At 39.8% G+C, this 18,113-nt stretch overlaps 1 protein-coding gene across 2 annotated transcripts in view; it reads left to right on the top strand.

Annotated features, from left to right (window-relative positions):
- The window catches only part of SSH2 (slingshot protein phosphatase 2), a 286,303-nt gene that overhangs the window by 146,862 nt on the left and 121,328 nt on the right, over positions 1-18,113 (top strand). The window contains exon 1 of one of the 2 annotated variants that reach the window (XM_066263131.1): positions 10,748-11,049. The exons of the other annotated variant lie outside the window; for it this stretch is intronic. Within the exon in view, the coding sequence (XP_066119228.1) occupies positions 10,922-11,049 (128 nt within the window). The 5' untranslated portion in view covers positions 10,748-10,921. Of the gene's footprint in view, positions 1-10,747; positions 11,050-18,113 lie in introns of those variants that run through there. 2 annotated transcript variants of the gene reach the window in all.

Raw genomic sequence — 18,113 nt, forward strand, 5'->3', positions numbered from 1 at the left:
TACTAGCTAAAGAATGATACAAAGTGCCCCCTTTCTACTAAGGATTGAGGAGTACAGTATTACTTTTGCATACTTCTTGGTTTTGCCTAACTCAGAGAGAGAAAGAAAAAAAATTCCTATATTATAATTCCTTGAAGCTACTTTTTAGATGGCTGTTGAAAAGTCTATAATTGTGTTAAGTATGTAATTTTGCATGTTCACCTGATTTCAGAGAAGACATGGGAAGTGAAATATGGACAGGGAAGCTGGTACATGAAAACTTGGAGAGATAATAGTGCTGCTCAGCCAGGGCCTGGAAACTCAACCAGTCTAAACAAACTACATAGTACTAAATTGCTTGTGAAAGAGCTGAATCAGTCCTGCTGTGATTTGAACTTTTGGCTCCTGAAAGTCTAGGACAGGCTTGAAAATAAAAATAAAGCCTTTACCTACTGGGTTGTGTCCCAGGCCCTCTATTGGATGTATGAAGGAGACATCTATCCAAAGAGCAAGGGGCAGCAAGAGAAAGATGAGGGAGTGAAAATGAGTCTCAGGGACTTCTCCCTATTCCAGGTATGGAGTGAGCTCACAGGGAGAGAGAACATCCATCATTAACTAATGTATTGATTCCTCAGGAAATATTTATCTAGAGCCCTAAGAAAAATACAGTGGGGTTTGATATAAAGGCTCAACCAACCAACCAGAATATATTTAGTGCTCATGACTTGCTGAGCACTATGCTAGTCTCTATGAAGTCCACAAAAGAGAGTCACTGTGTCTGATTTGCTCCAGCAGAGAGTTAAGTTTTGTGGCATTCAAAAGAGAATAAGACCTTGAAAAACAATATAGATTATACATTCTAAGAGTTATAAATGTGTCACAGTATACTATAAACCAGGAATTGATCACTGGACTTAATCAGAAGACCTAAGTCCAAATCCTAGCTCTGACACTTGCTATGTAAACTTGAGCAGGTCCCTTATTTTCTGAGCCTCAGTTTCCTCATTTATAAATGAAACTCAGCCAGTCCTGCTTACACAGGATTGTACTGAGAATCAAGTAAGGATGGATGCAAAAACACTATAGAGTTGGTAATTTATTTATTTGTTTGTTTATTTTTCTGAAGTGAGAAGCAGGGAGGCAGAGAGACAGACTCCTACCTGCACCTGGACCAGGATCCATCCGGCAAGCCCCCTATGAGGAAATGCTCTGCCCATCTGGGGTCTTTGCTCTGTTACTTGGCAACCTCCTCAGTGCCAGAGGCTAACTTGCTCCAACCAAGCCATGCCTGCGGGAGGAGAAGAGACAGATTGAGAGAGAGAAGGAAGAGGGTGAGAGGTGGAGAAGCAGATGGTTGCTTCTCCTGTGTGCCCTGACCAGGAATCAAACCCGGGACATCCACACACTGGGCTGATGCTCTACTGCTGAGCCAACGGGCCAGGGCAGGTTGTAATTATTAAAAGAGTTAAGACTTGAACTAGGCCTTAAAAATGTTTTACATGGATAACCTTAAAGGGTAGATGAAAGTGGTCTCAGAGAGGGAACAACATAAACGGAGAGGGGAATGAGACTTAGCTATAAGAGGACAGGATAAAAACCACCTATTTATAACAAAGGTTTGTCTTGTGAGAGTAGGTTAAAAAAATAGTTACCTATGTAATAATGACTGGATTATGGTAGGATTTAAACTATGGAGGATCTGAAGGCTAGAAGGAAGAGTTTGGACTTGATCTCAAAGGGAATAAGGAACTATTTGGGGGTTTTGAGTAGGGACTTACTATAAAGGTATGTAAGTTGTATTCATTTTGATAATCAGCATCTAACAAAATTCTTGACATACAGGTATTCAGGATTAGTCCAAATGAATTTAGTTAATCTGTCAGTAATATAAAGGATGAATAGGACACATCTGAGCCTGGAGTCCAGCCTTCTTATTACCTACATAATAGTCTGCTTTATCTTTTTCCTTAACTATAATAAGGAATGATAATGCCTGCCTAGCTAATACAGTTATTTCAGACAACAAATAAGATGATGATGTCACTACTTTTATAAATACATCAAATGCCTCCTTCATGTAAGATGCTAAGTAAAAATAAAACGAGGAAAACAAAAAAAGCTATAGATATTAAGTGCTTTGAAAAATGCCTTGTGGTGAATATTAGTTTGAAATGCAGAGTTCTAAGGAATCTGCTAGTAAGAAGATGGTATACAACAGCCAAAAGATCATCTTACTGCTGTATTTAGTACGGGGTTTGGTCCCTGTTATTGTCAGGACCTGCCAGGCATAGCTAGAATCAAGTAGAGGAGAAATCACCAGGTGCAGTTAGGTAGGCATTTAAAGTCTCTGAGAGTTCTTCCTGTTGGCACTAGACCTTTTCAGACTTAGCTTATTCTGTAACGAACCTCTATATCATGGAGACAGTATAGAATACTGGTTAAAAAAACAGGTTCTGGGCCCCGGCCCATTGGCCCAGTGGTAGAGCGTTGGCCTGGTGTGTGGATGTCCTGGGTTCGATTCCTGGTCAAGGCACACAGGAAAAGCCACCATCTGCTTCTCCACCCCTCCCCCTTCTCCTCTCTTTTTCTTTCTTCCCCTCCTGCAGCCATGGCTCAATTTTTTCAAGCACTTAGGATGGCTCCATGGAGCCTTGCCTCAGGAGCTAAAAATAGCTTGGTTGCTAGCATGGCTCCAGATGCGTAGACATCGGCCCCAGATGGGGGATGCCAGCTGGATCCCAGTCAGGGTGCATGCAGGGGCCTGTCTCTCTATCTCCCCTCCTCACTTGGAAAAAGAAGGGAGGGGGGGACTAAAAGAAAACAGGTTCTGGAGCCAGAATAACTGGCTGGGTTTGAAATAATGCTGTATATATAACATTAGTCAAATTATTTAACCTCTCAGCCTCATAAAGATAATAATAGAGTCATAGGGCTGTTCATGAGAATTGAGATACTGCATGTAAACTCTTAATAGAGGATCTGATACATAGTAAATGTCAGCTCCACAAATGTCAGTTACTGTTCTCAGCTCCTCTAACCTCTATTTTTTGTTACTCCCAAATTCACTTTCCATTTTTCTACCTGTTTCATCCCATTCCAGGACATGAAGGCCACATTTGGATCATTCACCTGTAATATGTTGTGCAGCATTAGCATCAAACAAGATCTTAAAATATATTCTGAATTAAAAACTATATAATCTTCAAAGTAGTTTAAGTATTATGTATTTTAGTTTCTAAATGATTCTTGGAAATCCCTGGCTAGGTAAATCTTTTTTTTTTTTTTTAAAGAGCAAGTAATTTTTTTTTAAATTTTATTTATTCATTTTTAGAGAGGAGAGAGAGAGGGAGAGAGAGAGACAGAGAGAGAGAAGGGGGGAGGAGCTGGAAGCATCAACTCCCATATGTGCCTTGACCAGACAAGCCCAGGTTTTCGAACCGGCGACCTCAGCATTTCCAGGTCGACGCTTTATCCACTACGCCACCACAGGTCAGGCTAGGTAACTCTTGTTTAGAGCATTGTTCCAACATGACAAGGTTGCTGATTCAATTCCCAAGTCAGGGCACATACAGGAATCAGCCAATGAATGTATAAAAATAGATGGAGCAACAGGTCAATGTTTCTCTCTCTCCTCCTCTTCCTCTTTCTCTCTCTCTCTCTCTCTCTCTCAAATCAATAAAGAATTTTAAAGATACTGCTAAAAATAATTCTTGGAAATCAATAATCCATAATATAGTTCTTCATATACACGGCTCACAAAAATTAAGGGATATTTCAAAATAAATATTAAGCTATAAAATATTCCCTAATTTTTGTGAGTAGTATTTTTTCTCTAATATATTTTTCTAGTTTCTCTCTAAGCATATTTTACTATATATATAGTTTTTAATGAAGTATGTAAAAGATGGGGTGTAGAACAAGGTTCTTTGGGCCTTAAGATCACATGGGGAAATTAAAAACTAAACCTTTTAGGAGGGCAATTTTATATCTACCAGTTCCTAAGATGTTTAAAATATCTTAACTAACTGCCATTTACATCTCTAGGTATCCATTCAACAAATATACTCACATGTATGCACAAAGATTGTGTGAAAGCGTGATATTGTATATAACAGTAAAGCCTGGAAACAAGTATCCACCTGTAGAAGACCTTTTAAATAAGTTATATATAATTGTAAAATAGAATGTCATGCACTCTTTAAAAGAATGAGGTACCAGTAGGCTGCCTGACCGATGGTGATGCAGTGGATAGAGTGTGGACCTGGAAGGCTGATGTCCCAGGTCCGAAACCTCAAGGTGGCTGGCTTGAGCCCAGCGGTCGCTGGCTTGAGCAAGGGCTTACTGGATAGGCTGGAGGCCCCTTCCCATGCTAGCTCCCTGTCAAAGCACATATGAGAAGCAATCAATGAACAACTAAGGAGCCGCAACTGTGAGTTGATGGTTCTTATCTCTCTCCCTTTCTGTGTCTGTTTATCTCACTAAAAAGAAAAAAAAAAAAAGAACGAGATAAACTATATAAAAATGGGGAAATGTCCAAGGTATAGTGATAAGTGAATGGAAAAGCAAGAAGCAGAATAATATATATAATATAGTTCTGTACTTGTGTGCATGTGTTTTTCTTAAAAGACAGCAACTACATCAATATGTGCGTTTGCAAGGAAAATTTCTGGAAATATTTTAGACAAATCATCTCTGTGAGTAGGATGATTGAAGATGAGAAGAGTGACTTTTATTTTACCCTTCTGAATATTGGGGGGGAAATGTTTTAATAATTTAGCATGTGTTACTTTCCCTATTTTTTAAAACTAGTTTTAAAAAAGTAAACTATTTAATGAGATAAGAGTAGAGATTAAGTGGTTAAATGTGTTGTAAGGTGTGTTGGATGTGAAAAGTGATCTATAAATGCCTATTATTTTTACCAAACAATGGAGTGTGGGGCTTTTGTAACCTGAAGAAAGCAGCATTGCAGCATCTCTTCCTACTGGAGCATATGGTGGTTAAGACCATGGGGGATGGATTGAATGCCTTAGAGACTGCCTCTCATGGAGTTGATATGCAGATCTCTTTAGTATTCCCATTGCTCTTATAGTGGAAAGTTCCATGGAAAAGAGTGGAAGGGTTTAGTGACATTGTTCCATCCAGTGTTTAAAACTATTGTCAGGTATTCTTTGAAATAAAACTATTAGCCACATGGTGATTGTAAAACATGATTGCTTTTAAGAACTTTGTTTACTGAGTTGGGTTTATTGTATTGTATGAAGAGTGCTTTTGACTAGGTGTAGTGAGATATCCCTTGGTGCTGTCTGGACAATAAGTTTAAAAATTAGGTATTATCTTGAGAGTTTTATCCAGAGTTTTTTACAGATTAACAGGAGACAGAATGTTTTGCTACTTCAGGTAACAGTCCTTTTGTTTTGTAACTCTGTAAAGTGTTGATTTTCTCCCTTTTGACACTCAGGGGATTAATTTACTATTTATTTCTCTAGGTCACACCTTAGAGAAAACATAAAAATACAAATAGATCTTTCAATTAGTATAATAATTTTTTCTTATAAGTAGAAAAAATAAAGTTATTTAAGTTAATGCTATTATTTCAAAGCTTAAAAAGTACAAAAGTCCTGTTGAGCCCTGCAGATCTCACTAGTGTTATTGCAGATTGCAGTAGTGAGTTAATGTCATTAACTACTTGGAAAACAGTAATAGTACATAGAGGAAGTTTATATGTATTTTAATTTTCATTAATTCATCAATTTCTCATCCCAAATACAAACAAATATAACCAGGTTTCTGTTATTGGAAGCTGACTGGCCAATTTATGAATGATAATAATGAAAATTTGGTGCTATCTTGTTCATAATGCTTTTGTTTATGTGTTTTAATAAAACTGTGAGGTAAATATTATCATCCTTACTTTAAGGTTAAAGAAACTAGGGCTGGGATAGATTAAATTTTACCTATGAACAAAATGACTAGAATCTAGAACTTCTGATATCAGACCCATTGCCATTTTAATGTTGCCTGCTTTAGCTATTTGTTGGTCAATGGGAAAGAGTTTAGGGGATTATTTCTAGTTAGCATCTTCGTTTTCTCAATGAATAAACTAAAATACACCATGGTCTTTACCTTAAGACTGACAGACAGACTTCAGAGTCTACCTGCCCATCTTCCAAATCTCCTAACTCTTTTTCTCCACCTGTGTCTCTCCCTCTCTCCCTACTTCCCTCCTTTTCTCACTCTTTGTCTCCCTCTCCTTTCTCAGTGGCCTAAAGAAAAACACAGCCTGACCAGTGGTGGCACAGTGGATAGAGCGTCAACCTGGGACACCTGGGTCCCAGGTTTGAAACCCTAAGGTCGTGGGCTTGAGCCCAAGGTCACTGGTTTAAGTAAGAGGTCATTGACATGGCTTGAGCCTCCCCCCAAACCCCTGTCAAGGCATATATGAGAAGCAATCAATGACAACTAAAGTGCTACAGCTATGAGTTGATGCTTCTCATCTCCCTTCCCCTCTCTTTTTCTCTCTTTCTCTCCCCCCTCCCTCATACACAAACTAAATTAGAAAAAAAGAAAACACATAGGTCTTTTTTCCTGTTAAGAATTTTTACCTCAACCCTGGCTGGGTAGCTTGGTTGGAGCATTGTCCCTATCCACCAAAGTTGCGGTTTGATCCAAGGTCAGGGCACATGCAAAAATCAACCAATGAATGTATAAGTAAGTAGAACAGCAAGTCCATGTTCCTCTCTTTCTCCCTTCCTCACTCTAATATCAATAATAAAAAGAGTTTTTATTATTCAGAGTCTACCTGCCCATCTTCCAAATCTCCTAACTCCTTTTCTCCACCTGTCTCTCTCCCTCTCCCTACTTCCCTCCTTTTCTCACTCTCTGTCTCCCTCTTCTTTCTCAGAAATAGTTGAAGAGATATGCATATGAGAGTTAGAAAAGCAAAACAATTTTTAAATAAAATTCATTGCCATCTCATGCACTCTAAGATTCTTCACCAGAGACTGCAACTCTGATTTTATTTCTGAAGGGCAATCTTCTTGACCTTAGCTCTCTTTTTTAATTTATTTAATTTTTTTTCTTTTAGCTTTCTTAAGCTTACAAAGCCAGCCATTAGGTCCAGAGAGTAGATTGTTATGCCAGGCACTAATTAAGTACTTTACATGTATTAACTTAATTAATCCTTACAATAACTTCATAAATTAGGTACTAATACTGAGCCACAGATTAAATAACTATTCAAGTTCACAGCTAATGGTGGCACTAAGATTCAAACCCAACTTGTTAATTCCAAGGCTAGGTTTTTAACTGCTGGACTCTACTGCTTTGAACTAGATGACTGTTTATCTTAAGTGAATTAAATGCATTTTTTCAAGACCTCCAGACTGGATGAAATTCCTTTCCCAGGATTCTCAGTGTTCACAAAAACAGATTTGGGGACTTTTCTGCAAGGCTTATTATCCCATTTCACAGATGAAGTTAAGTGACTTGGTCAAACTCTTAGTTTACTAAGTGGCTGTGTTAGAACTAGGACTTAATTTCCTCTGGTTTCTAGCTCACTATTTTTGGCACTATAAACTAACACTCACTTTTTAGCTCATTAACTACCATCATTCAAGTGATAAACTCATTCTGGAATTTAAAAAAAATTTTAATTGAATTTATTGGGATGACTCTGGTTTAACATAACTATATGGAGTTCAGATGCCCAATTGAAATTTTGTTACAGTGGCAAAAACATGTGCAAATCCTTCACTTATATCTTATTACACCTCTTTGTCTGTCCTGGAATACAGTTAGGTCTCTGGTTTGACACAGTTTTAAAGTGTTTATAAAGGGACATGTGAAGTATCTTGTGGACATAAGAGATGTCTCTTATTTAAAAAATGTTTTAATGCTTTAACATATAATTCTATAAAAATTTAGTTTGGTCATAGCTAATGCTGTCAAGAGCCAAATTAACAGTTTAGCAATAGTCATACTTTTGAGCCTTGAAATAAATGGTCTGCAAATGACATGACAAAATTCATTTCAACTCTAACTCAAGTAACAGTATAAAGAAATGCAGCAATTTTTCTTCAGGGACCTTGTGCAGATTTGTTTTTTAAAAAACTCCTTCTGACTTCATGTGGAGTAGAAAACTAGCTTAGTTTATTTCATGCTGCTCAATCTAATTTGGAATCATTTTTGAAGTCCTAGATGCTTGGGTACAGAGAGCTTGCTCCCTAGAGCCTGTTTCCTGACAGCGGAGAGTAAAGGATTAAATTGAGCTGAAACTAAATTGATTGACATTTTGACACTCTGCAGATTGTGAAAAGAAAGGGAATTTGTTCAACTTTTTAAAACAAGCAGTAGCAGAAAGAACTATTTCCTTAAAGGTATCTCAGTTTGCAAAGATGATTTAATTCTTAAAAAACCAAGAGGCATGTACTAGCACTTTCCCAATTTCCTATATTACAGTTCAAAGTAAGCATTTAACTTTGAAAAGCTTTTGAAAAGGCCTGGACGGGGGTGTTAAAATAGTCTCCTTAGCTGAACACAGGCACTGACAGAGGTCTTTTGAGGGAAAACAAAGGACTATGCACTTCTGGGGTGTCACTGTAGGAACCTATTTATAAAAGGCAAGTATACATATTTATGAAATCCTTATCTCTAGTGTTTTTAAATGTGAGAGATATTAAGTGTGAATACAGTAAGATACATTTCCTGCTGACCTCTTTTTCAGACAGATACAGATGTTTACCACACCATCATCTTTCCTAATAGGCATCATTTGGTGTTGACTTCCATAAAATCTTACCTCTGTTGTGTCATGAAAGGAAATGGACTCACCTAAACAGTACTGTTCTAAAGAGCCTGCCTCCTCCTCCTCCTCCTCCTTCTTCTTCTTTCTTCTCTCTTTTCTTTTCTTTCTTCCTTCCTTTTTCTTTCTTTCTTTTTTCTTTTCTTTTCTTCTTCCTCTTCCTCTTCTCCTCCTCCTCCTCCTCTTCTTCTTCTTCTTCTTTTCTTTTTTTATCACTGTAGGAGGTTGTAATAAATTATAGCCTAGAAGAAATTTTAAACTGGCAACTTTGCCAGATATTTAAAGCAATTTATTTTGGGGTGTATCAGCAGATTTTTTTTCTTACATCACATTTGGGTGCCTGCTGACACAGCCTGAACAAATCTTTCAAACATTTTACTTCCTAGAGATAGATGAAGGGGATGATGCACTCACTCCAAGACCCAGACCTTTCATTAACTCTTCACTTGCCAGTCGGTTCCTTCCTATTACCAGATCTGTAGGAAACTTAGCTATCTATTTCCAGTATGTTTGCCATATTTCAAGCCCCTCAGTGCCTTGGCAGTAACTCTTAAGTTTTATAGAAGGATCCATTAACAAAAGAACGATTCTGGTTTTAGGCATTGAATTTATAGTTTAGATTCTTTCATTGTTAGTATTTCGAATATTGCCCAAACTTCCCAAAAGGAAAAGAGATCTGAAAATTTATATTAAAAAGACATTTCTTCTGATTCTAGCATATGTTGTGTCTTACAGTGACTTTTTTTCTAATTTTAGTCTCTTTCCTCTTGTAATTGGATAGTGAAATAATTTTTTTAATTATTATTTTTGGCTCTGGAATTACTAAGGCAGCTTTAATGATATACGTTTAGTCAAGTATTCAGAAAAGCTAAACATACTGGTGCCTGAAAATATTTGTCCTGATGAGATTAGAGGGGCAAGAGATAAGGGAGCTAACTTTTATTAAGTGCTTCACCAGCCAGCCTCTTTTATAATACAAACCACTACATAGCATGTGGGAGAGAGACAAGATTCTCATTTTACAAAGAGCTGGTTCCTAGTCAGGTGAAAGGCACGGCTCAGTGAGTTGTTGAACGCGATAAAGGATTAAACTCATGGAGGTATCACAGAATAGGGTTTAGTGGGAAAGGCCCTAGATCAGGAGTCATAAAACTGGAGTTCCTAAGGGACATCAAACTAGGCCATCTGGCCAGACCCTTAATTTTTACACAGCTGTAATATGAGGATATAATCTCTAGCCTGTCTTCCTCTCAAGATCATTTGGCACAATATAGTTCTCAAACATGGCTGCACATTCGAATCACCTGGGGAGTTTTGAAAAATATTGACGTCTAGATTCTAACCTCAAGAGATTATAATTTGGTCTCGAGTGCAACTGGATATTGGGATTTCTTAAATCTCTGCAGGTGATTCATGTGTGCAGCTAAGGCTGTGAATCCTTGGTTTGTTGGGTGGTTAGGAAAGCCCCTGGTAAATTTATTTACAAGGGTTAGCAGATACTATCTTAGCAGATATTATCAGCTGTGTCGCTAGTTTGTTTTTTCCATCCTAATTTCAACTGTTTTGCTTAAAAAAAAAATCCAGCTAATCTCCGAATTTCCCCAGACTTTAGCACATAGGAAGCCGTTGACAAATGTTTGTTGCATTTGTGAACGTACAGACATTTAAAGTTTTAAAGTCATTTTTAAAATGGGGTTTGCTTGAGGGTCAATGTATAGAGCCTGTTAAGAGGCAGGAACTTTCTGTTGAAACATTCCCAAGGAATGCGAGCCTTTCTTGCCCAAGCCACGGCAACTTCTGAGCGACCCTTGTCCCCGAAGCCCGGACGCACACAGCGGGATCGGTGGGTGCCACGAACTCCGGGGCGGGGCGCGGGCAGGGCCGACCCTCTGCGCCCGTCCGCCCACCCCGCCGCGGCGCCCCGCCCCGGACGCGGGTTGGGGCGGGCTGCTAGTGAGGTCGCCGGACTCCAGTCGAGCCTCAGGGCTGCGGCGGCTGCCTCCGCGCGACCCGGCGGGCCCAATTTGGCCGCCGGGAGCCGGCGCTGCCCGCGTCTCCGGCCCGGCGGATCCCAATACGGTCACCTCGAGCCCCAGTCGGGAGCGGGCCAGAATGCGGACCTGAGAGCCGTGAGCCGGCTCCATGACCCTGAGCACGTTGACTTGCGAAAGAAAGGCGCCTCCCGCCTGCACCTGCAGCCTCGGGCGCCCCGACATGATCCCCTACTTCTCTGCCAACGCGGTCATCTCGCAAAACGCCATCAACCAGCTGTGAGTGCACCGCGCGCCCTCTTGCCCTCTGCGAACGCTCGAAAAGTTTGCGTTTCAGCAGCCTCTTTCCCCAGCATCCTGGGGAGCAAGCAAAGCAGGCGAGGTCGAAATCGCATCCTGCCGTTCTTGGAGCTCTCTGGACGTCCGGGAGGATAGTGCGGTGGAAGTGTAGGGTAATTCTTGGGGTCGGAAAGTGTCCGGGACTTAGGGGGTGAACCGACAGAAGAATCCTTTGCGAGAATTTCTGGTAAACTTTGAGGTAATTTGAAAATGGGGTCGTCCCAGGGAAGTTGTCTGTGGTGACCTAGTGACAGCCGAGGCGTATGGCACTCAGGAGACTCTGAGGGTGGAGGGCGGTCTTTAGCTTCTGAACCGTCAGCCGGAAACGCTAGGACTCCCTTGCGGGTCCTGCTGGTGATCCAGCTCCTGTGTTTGTTGTTTTGGCTTTTGTTTCAAGTAAGTTCGCGTATAACCGCAGGTTTCTGTTGCAAACCGTTCACACAAAGAAAGGCAGTTCATTCTTCACTCCCGGCTGGCTGTAGTCTGGAATTATTTCAAACAACTAGATTTCAGTAGTTTGACTTTTTCTTTTTGTCTCCTGCTCTGGTAGTACGGGCACACAACCCAAGCCTGCAAGCATACCTTCATTGACTACTCTGCAAGATCCAGGCGCTTGTCAGTGTTTTTGAAGTCTTTAGAGTTGTTCTCCCTTTACACTTGTGGTTTAGCCATTTCTGAGAACTGTGTGCTGAGACTTGTGGTTAATCTCACTTCACAGTTATAGAGCACAAAGTAAAGGAAGTACCATCTACTGTATTCAAGTTGTATGTTAAACCAGTGGCGTAGTTTAGGGTTACTTTAGATAGCAGCAGTTTGGTCTTGGTGTAGTGGATTAGCACTCACTCCAGAGTGGCTTCAGGAGAGTCGCCTACTGAGGTTTTCACTTAAGCAAGGCTTCTGTCTTCCTTCCAGGTCACCGCAAAGAACTTTTTAATTGAATGTCCAACCACAGAAACTTTCCATTATCTCTTTTTAAAGGTCCCAACAATGGAATATGAAGTGATTTATAGATAATCTTACATCTAATTGATTACTTTAATTAATGGTTCGCACTCCTACCAAATCAAACTCATTTGAGTTTTAGCTTTTTTCCTTTTGTGTAGATTCGTGGTGGAGCCCCTAAAAAAAGCCCCCCCCTTTACAGTACAGAACAGATTTTACAGTACTGTAAACACTACAGAATTAAATTAACTACTTGGTTGCGTTTTTCTTTTCTTAAAAAATGGACATATGGAGTGAAGAAGAAAAGGAGTAAATCTGAAATTGAATAACCAATCTCAAAATAATAGTGTCAACAATACTTTAAAACTAAAAAAGGCAGTGGGAGCAACCCAAATGTTCATCAGTGGATAAACTAATGTGATGTATAATAAAACTAAATATTATTTAGCCTTAAAAAGGGAGGAAATTCTAACAGATACTATAACATGGATAAACTTTGAAGACATTATTCTAAGTAAAATAAGCCATAACAGAGGCCAAATGCAATATGATTCCACATACTTAAGGTACTTGGCGTAGTCTAATTGCCAGGGCATGGGGGATTGGGAATGGGAGGTTTGTGTTATATAGGTACAAAATTTGATTTGAGAAAAACGAAAAAGTTCTGGGGATGGTTGCACAACAATGTCAATTACAGAGTCCTTGGTTATGACACAGTTCCTACAACAGTGACGGAACCTGAATTTTGGTGTAAGTCAAAGCACACCCTAGCCTAAGTCACTTATCCTAACACAGTTGTAAAATCATAAAGATTTTACAAAAAAACATAAAAACACACTAAGCCACAGAAAAAGAACATAAATATACTGTACTGTACACTGTACTGTAGTAACCAAAAAAATGACAAAATTAGTGTAAAAAAAATAAGGCACTAACAGTGTAAGCTGAAACAGGTCTCAAGTTTTTAAAGTTTTTATGTGAGTGAGCGTCATAAACTTGAAATGTTGTATGTCAAGACTGTTGTAACCCAAGGACCCCGTATTTAATGCCACTGAACTGTATACTTAAAATGGTTGAAAGGCAAATTTTGGTACATATTTTTACAGTTTTAGAAGAAGACTAAACAGGTAGATCTCTTGAGCATGCCTGTGCCTTTTCCTTTTCTTCCCACAAGGCACATACCTTTGCCTTTTTTCTAAGCTCCAAGGGCCCTTCTTTTGCCTCTAACTTATTTCCTGAGCCCACACAGTCCAGCTGGCTCACTTCTTCTACCTGTGTGACTTTCTAAATAAACTTTTACTTGTATTTGACTCTTGGCTCTGAATTTTTTCTTAGCCAGAACTCAAGTACCAAAGTTGCTGAACCGAGGTCTAACATCTGGTGCTGTTTTACCTCTAACACATGTGGGCTCCACTGGCCTCCATCCTGCTGAATTCTCTGGGAGCCTGACCAGATTACATTGTCTGGACCTGCTGCAAGCTGCCTTTCAATTGGGTTCACCCAGTGGGAAGACCTGAATAATACAAATAAATTTAATTATATGTATATGTAATATATATGTAAACAAAATTTAAAAGGCTTAAAAGCTTTGGGGGGTGGAGTTTTGAATTTTGCTTCCTAATATAATCAAATAAATCCAGATTTCTTTGGGTAGGTCATCTGACTTCATTTTTTTCCACTGTGAAATGATGATCATAAGAAGTCAATATATCCAGTAACACTTTGCAAACTATAAATTCCTGCACACAAAAAATGAGTTAATTGAAATTAAACACTACTTAATAGCAGCCATTTATTGACTGTCACTATGCTAAGAGTTTAATGTATATCATCTCATTTAATCATCACAGTCAATAGCAATCCTCTGAACTTATTTGTTCTGTTTACAGATAATAAACCTGAGGGTTAAAGAAGTTAAATAATTGTTCAAGGCTATAAAGCTAGTAAATGACAAAACCATTCTTAGAATCCAGATGTTTCCTGGACAGGTGCAGTTAACCACTATAAAAATGATACTGTCTCATTAGTTCAAGATTACTTTTGAGACTTCCAGTCTTAGGAATTATCTTTAACTGCTGACATCTTCAATTTAATAGTGAAAAACATATTTGCTATATACTAAGAATTTTGCTGCTAAGGTAGACAGACTTTTTAAAGAATTTGTAGAATATTTCTCTTATTTTTGTCTCTCAATATTTTTTTCTTAAAAGAGACTTACTGAGCCTGACCAGGCGGTGGCGCAGTGGATAGAGCGTCGGACTGGGATGCAGAGGACTCAGGTTCAAGACCCTGAGGTCACCAGCTTGAGCGCGAGCTCATCTGGTTTGAGCAAAACTCACCAGCTTGGACCCAAGGTCGCTGGCTCGAGCAAGGGGTTACTTGGTCTGCTGAAGGCCCACGGTCAAGGCACATATGAGAAAGCATTCAGTGAACAACTAAGGTGTCGCAATACACAATGAAAAACTAATGATTGATGCTTCTCATCTCTCCATTCCTGTCTGTCTGTCCCTATCTATCCCTGTCTCTGACTCTCTCTTTCTCTGTAAAAAAAAAAAGAGAGAGAGACTTACTGATATCCTAATATTCACTTATTCTAAAATATATTTATTAGTTTTGTTTTAGCCATCATTTTTATTTAGCATTTATAGTGTTTCCCAGTTCATCATTTCAAAATCTTTAGGGATTATTCTGAATACAATCCTAAATTTTTTTAACATACACATTTTGACATTAATGCGAAAGTGCTAGAGAGAGAGAGAGAGAAATAAAGTCAGGGAGAGAGACAGGAAGGGAGAGAAATGAAAAGTATCAGCTCCTAGTGTGTCACTTTAGTTATTTATAGATTGTTTCTCAAAAGTGCCTTGATAGGGGTAGGGAGGGCTCCAGCCCAGCCAGTGACCCCTTGCTCAATCCAGCAACCTTGGGCTTCAGGCCAGAGACCTGTGGCATCAAGCCAGCGACCATGGGATCATGTCCAATGACCCTACGTTCAAGCTGGCAACCTTGCACTCAAGCCAGCGACCTTGTGGTTTCGAACCTGGGACCTCAGTGTGCCAGGTTGAGGCTCTGTCCATTGTGCCACCACCAGTCAAGCCAGAAGTTCTTAATTTGGGGTCCATGGTCACTTAGAGTTGTATGGACTGGCTTCAGAAGGTCAGTGAACTCCTTAAGATCACATGAAAATGTTGTATAGATAATTATATTTTTAAAATCAGATTGTCAAAATACAGGGGGTCCTCAGGTTATGACAGTCTCGACATACGACATTTCGAGTTTACAACACTCACTCCCATAAAAACTTTAAAAAATTGAAACATGAGTGTTTCAGCTTATGCTGTTAGCATCCTACTTATAGACTATGGGCGTGAACTAATTTGGTTGCACAGGGCAGAAGAATACGCAGTAGTAGTGTACAATACAGTATATTTATGTCCTTTCCTTTTTCTGTGGCTTAGTTGTGTTTTTGTGTTCTAGATTATGATTTTACAACTGTTTTAGGATAGGTAAGTGACTTAGGCTAGGGTGTGCTTCAACTTACCTTCTGTAATGTGATCTCATAAAAGGTTAAAAATTTCTTTCCTAAAGGGAAGTATTATTTCTAAGGCCTGAAACTGTAAAGCTCATTGGAGTGAGCATATCCCTGCGGTGTCAGATATATAAATAGTAATGACTAGTGGGAGCAACTAAAAGATTAATATTTAGGGTTCTAAGTGAAGACTGACTCAAAAAGTTTTAAGTGTACATGTGGGTAAAGGGATACCTTGACACTTGAGTACTCTTAGCCCTCTTGTCACTTCTAAGGACCTCCTCATAAGAGGTTTTTTCACTTCTCTAATTTGCTGCCTCAGATTTGCTGTGGGTTTGGAAACCATGTAACACCCTGGCTGATTGCTCAATGGATAAAGCGTCCACCTGATGTATAGACATCCCGAGCTTGATTCCTGGTCAGTGCACACAGGAGAACCAACCATCTGCTTCTCTCCACCTCTGTCTCCCCCATCTCTCCCTTTTCTCCTCTCTTGGCCAGTGGCTCAATTGTTTCTGGTGTGGCCCTAGGCACTGAGAATAGCTCTATTGGAGCACATTAGCCTCAGTCACTAAAAATAGCTTGGTACTCTTGCATGGGCTGGGCCCCTGATGGGTGGATCCCCCAGCATTCTGCCTCACTATCTCCCCTCCTCTCCCATTAGAAAAATAGAATGTAACAAATCCTATGAGAATTGTGTCACAGTAAAAAGGTCAGAATGAGCCCTCGAGGCTCTGCTATGGAGAAAGTTTATGACCTTCAGAATATGGCTTTTGGACACCTATTTTGGTGATTTCACGGACTCTTTCTAACTCCTTGACTTTTTTTTTAAGGGACACCTCAGTTTTAATAGGCTTTTTTATTTTTATTTTTTAAGACTTTATTCATTTTAGAGAGGAGAGAGAGAGAGAGGGAGAAAGGAAAAGAGAGACAGAGAGTGAGAGAGAGAAAGAGAGAGAGAGAGAGAGAGAGAGAGAAGGGAGGAGCAGGAAGCTTCAACTCCCATATGTGTCTTGACCAGGCAAGCCCAGGGTTTTGAACCGCTGACCTCAGCATTCCAGGCCGACACTTTATCCACTGCGCCACCACAGGTTACCTAACTCCTTGACTTTTAACTGTTATGTATTGTATAGTTGAAATTCGAGAATAGTTGGGGTTTTACTGTATTTTATTGGGAACTATATTGTCATTAGATTAATTTTTTTTTTTTGGTTTTTGTTTTTTTTTTGTATTGTGTTTTTTTTTCCTGAAGTTGGAAACGGGGAGGCAGTCTGACAGACTCCCGCATGTGCCCAACCGGGATCCACCTGGCACGCCCACCAGGGGGCGATGCTCTGCCCATCTGGGGCGTCGCTCTGTTGCAACCAGAGCCATTCTAGTGCCTGAGGCAGAGGCCATAGAGCCATCCCCAGTGCCTGGGCCAACTTTGCTCCAGTGGAGCCTTGGCTGCGGGAGGGGAAAAGAGAGACACAGAGGAAGGAAAGAGGGAGGGTTGGAGAAGCAGATGGGCGCTTCTCCTGTGCGCCCTGGCCGGGAATCAAACCCGGGACTCCTGCACGCCAGGCCGACGCTCTACCACTGAGCCAACCGGCCAGAGCAATGGTGTAATTTTTGATGTATCATTGAAAAACATTAAGTGATTGAATTTACTCCAGAAACAGAGTACTATAGTTAATCCCACTAGAAAAAAATTTGTGAGCAACCCAAAGCTTCATTTAATCAGACTCAAGGAGTCTTGAATCAGATGGCTCAAATGATCAGGAAAAATTTCATTCCCTTTAAGAGTCTATACATACTTTTTTTTTTAATGTTTATTGATTTTAGAGAGAGGAAGGGAAGGAAGAAGGGAGAGAGACAGACAGACAGACAGACAGACAGGAACATCGATCTGTTCCTCCATGTGCACCCACTGGGGATTGAACTGGCAACACCTGTGCCTCAGGCGAGGCTTCAACCAACAAACCAACTGAGCTATCGAGGCAGGTCGGGCATTGTTTTGAGCCCAGTGTGTATTATCTCATTCTCTCTTCTTAACAACCTTATGAGTTAGATATTAGCTTCTATTAGAGATGAGAGTCATAGAGATGTTGAGTAACTTGTCTAAAATTATAGTCAGGAATCCAGCACCCTTGCTCTTAAAAACTGTATTTGCAATTCCCTTATTACTATCGAAGTTTGGCATTCTTTTATATTTTTATTGGTCTTCATTTATCTGAAATGTTTTGTATTTTTTTCTATAACCTTTTTCTATTGGTATTTGTTTTTTGTTTCTTTTTTGTGTATATTTTCTGAATATGTGGAAAAAATACACTTTTATCAGTTTATTGCTTGTCTTTTAGCTTTGCATCTTAAGCAAGTTTTTTATTGTTATATAGTAAAATCTGTTAATATATCCTTTTATGATTCCAGTCTCGTATCTTACTTTAAAAAACTGTTCCTGCCTGATCAGGCAATGGTGCAGTGGATAGAGTGTCAGACTAGGATGTGGAGGACCCAGGTTCGAGAACCCGAGGTTGCCAGCTTGAGCGTGGGCTCA

This window comes from Saccopteryx bilineata, chromosome 2 (genome assembly GCF_036850765.1).
Source record: "Saccopteryx bilineata isolate mSacBil1 chromosome 2, mSacBil1_pri_phased_curated, whole genome shotgun sequence".
Classification (NCBI taxonomy): Eukaryota; Metazoa; Chordata; class Mammalia; order Chiroptera; family Emballonuridae; genus Saccopteryx; species Saccopteryx bilineata.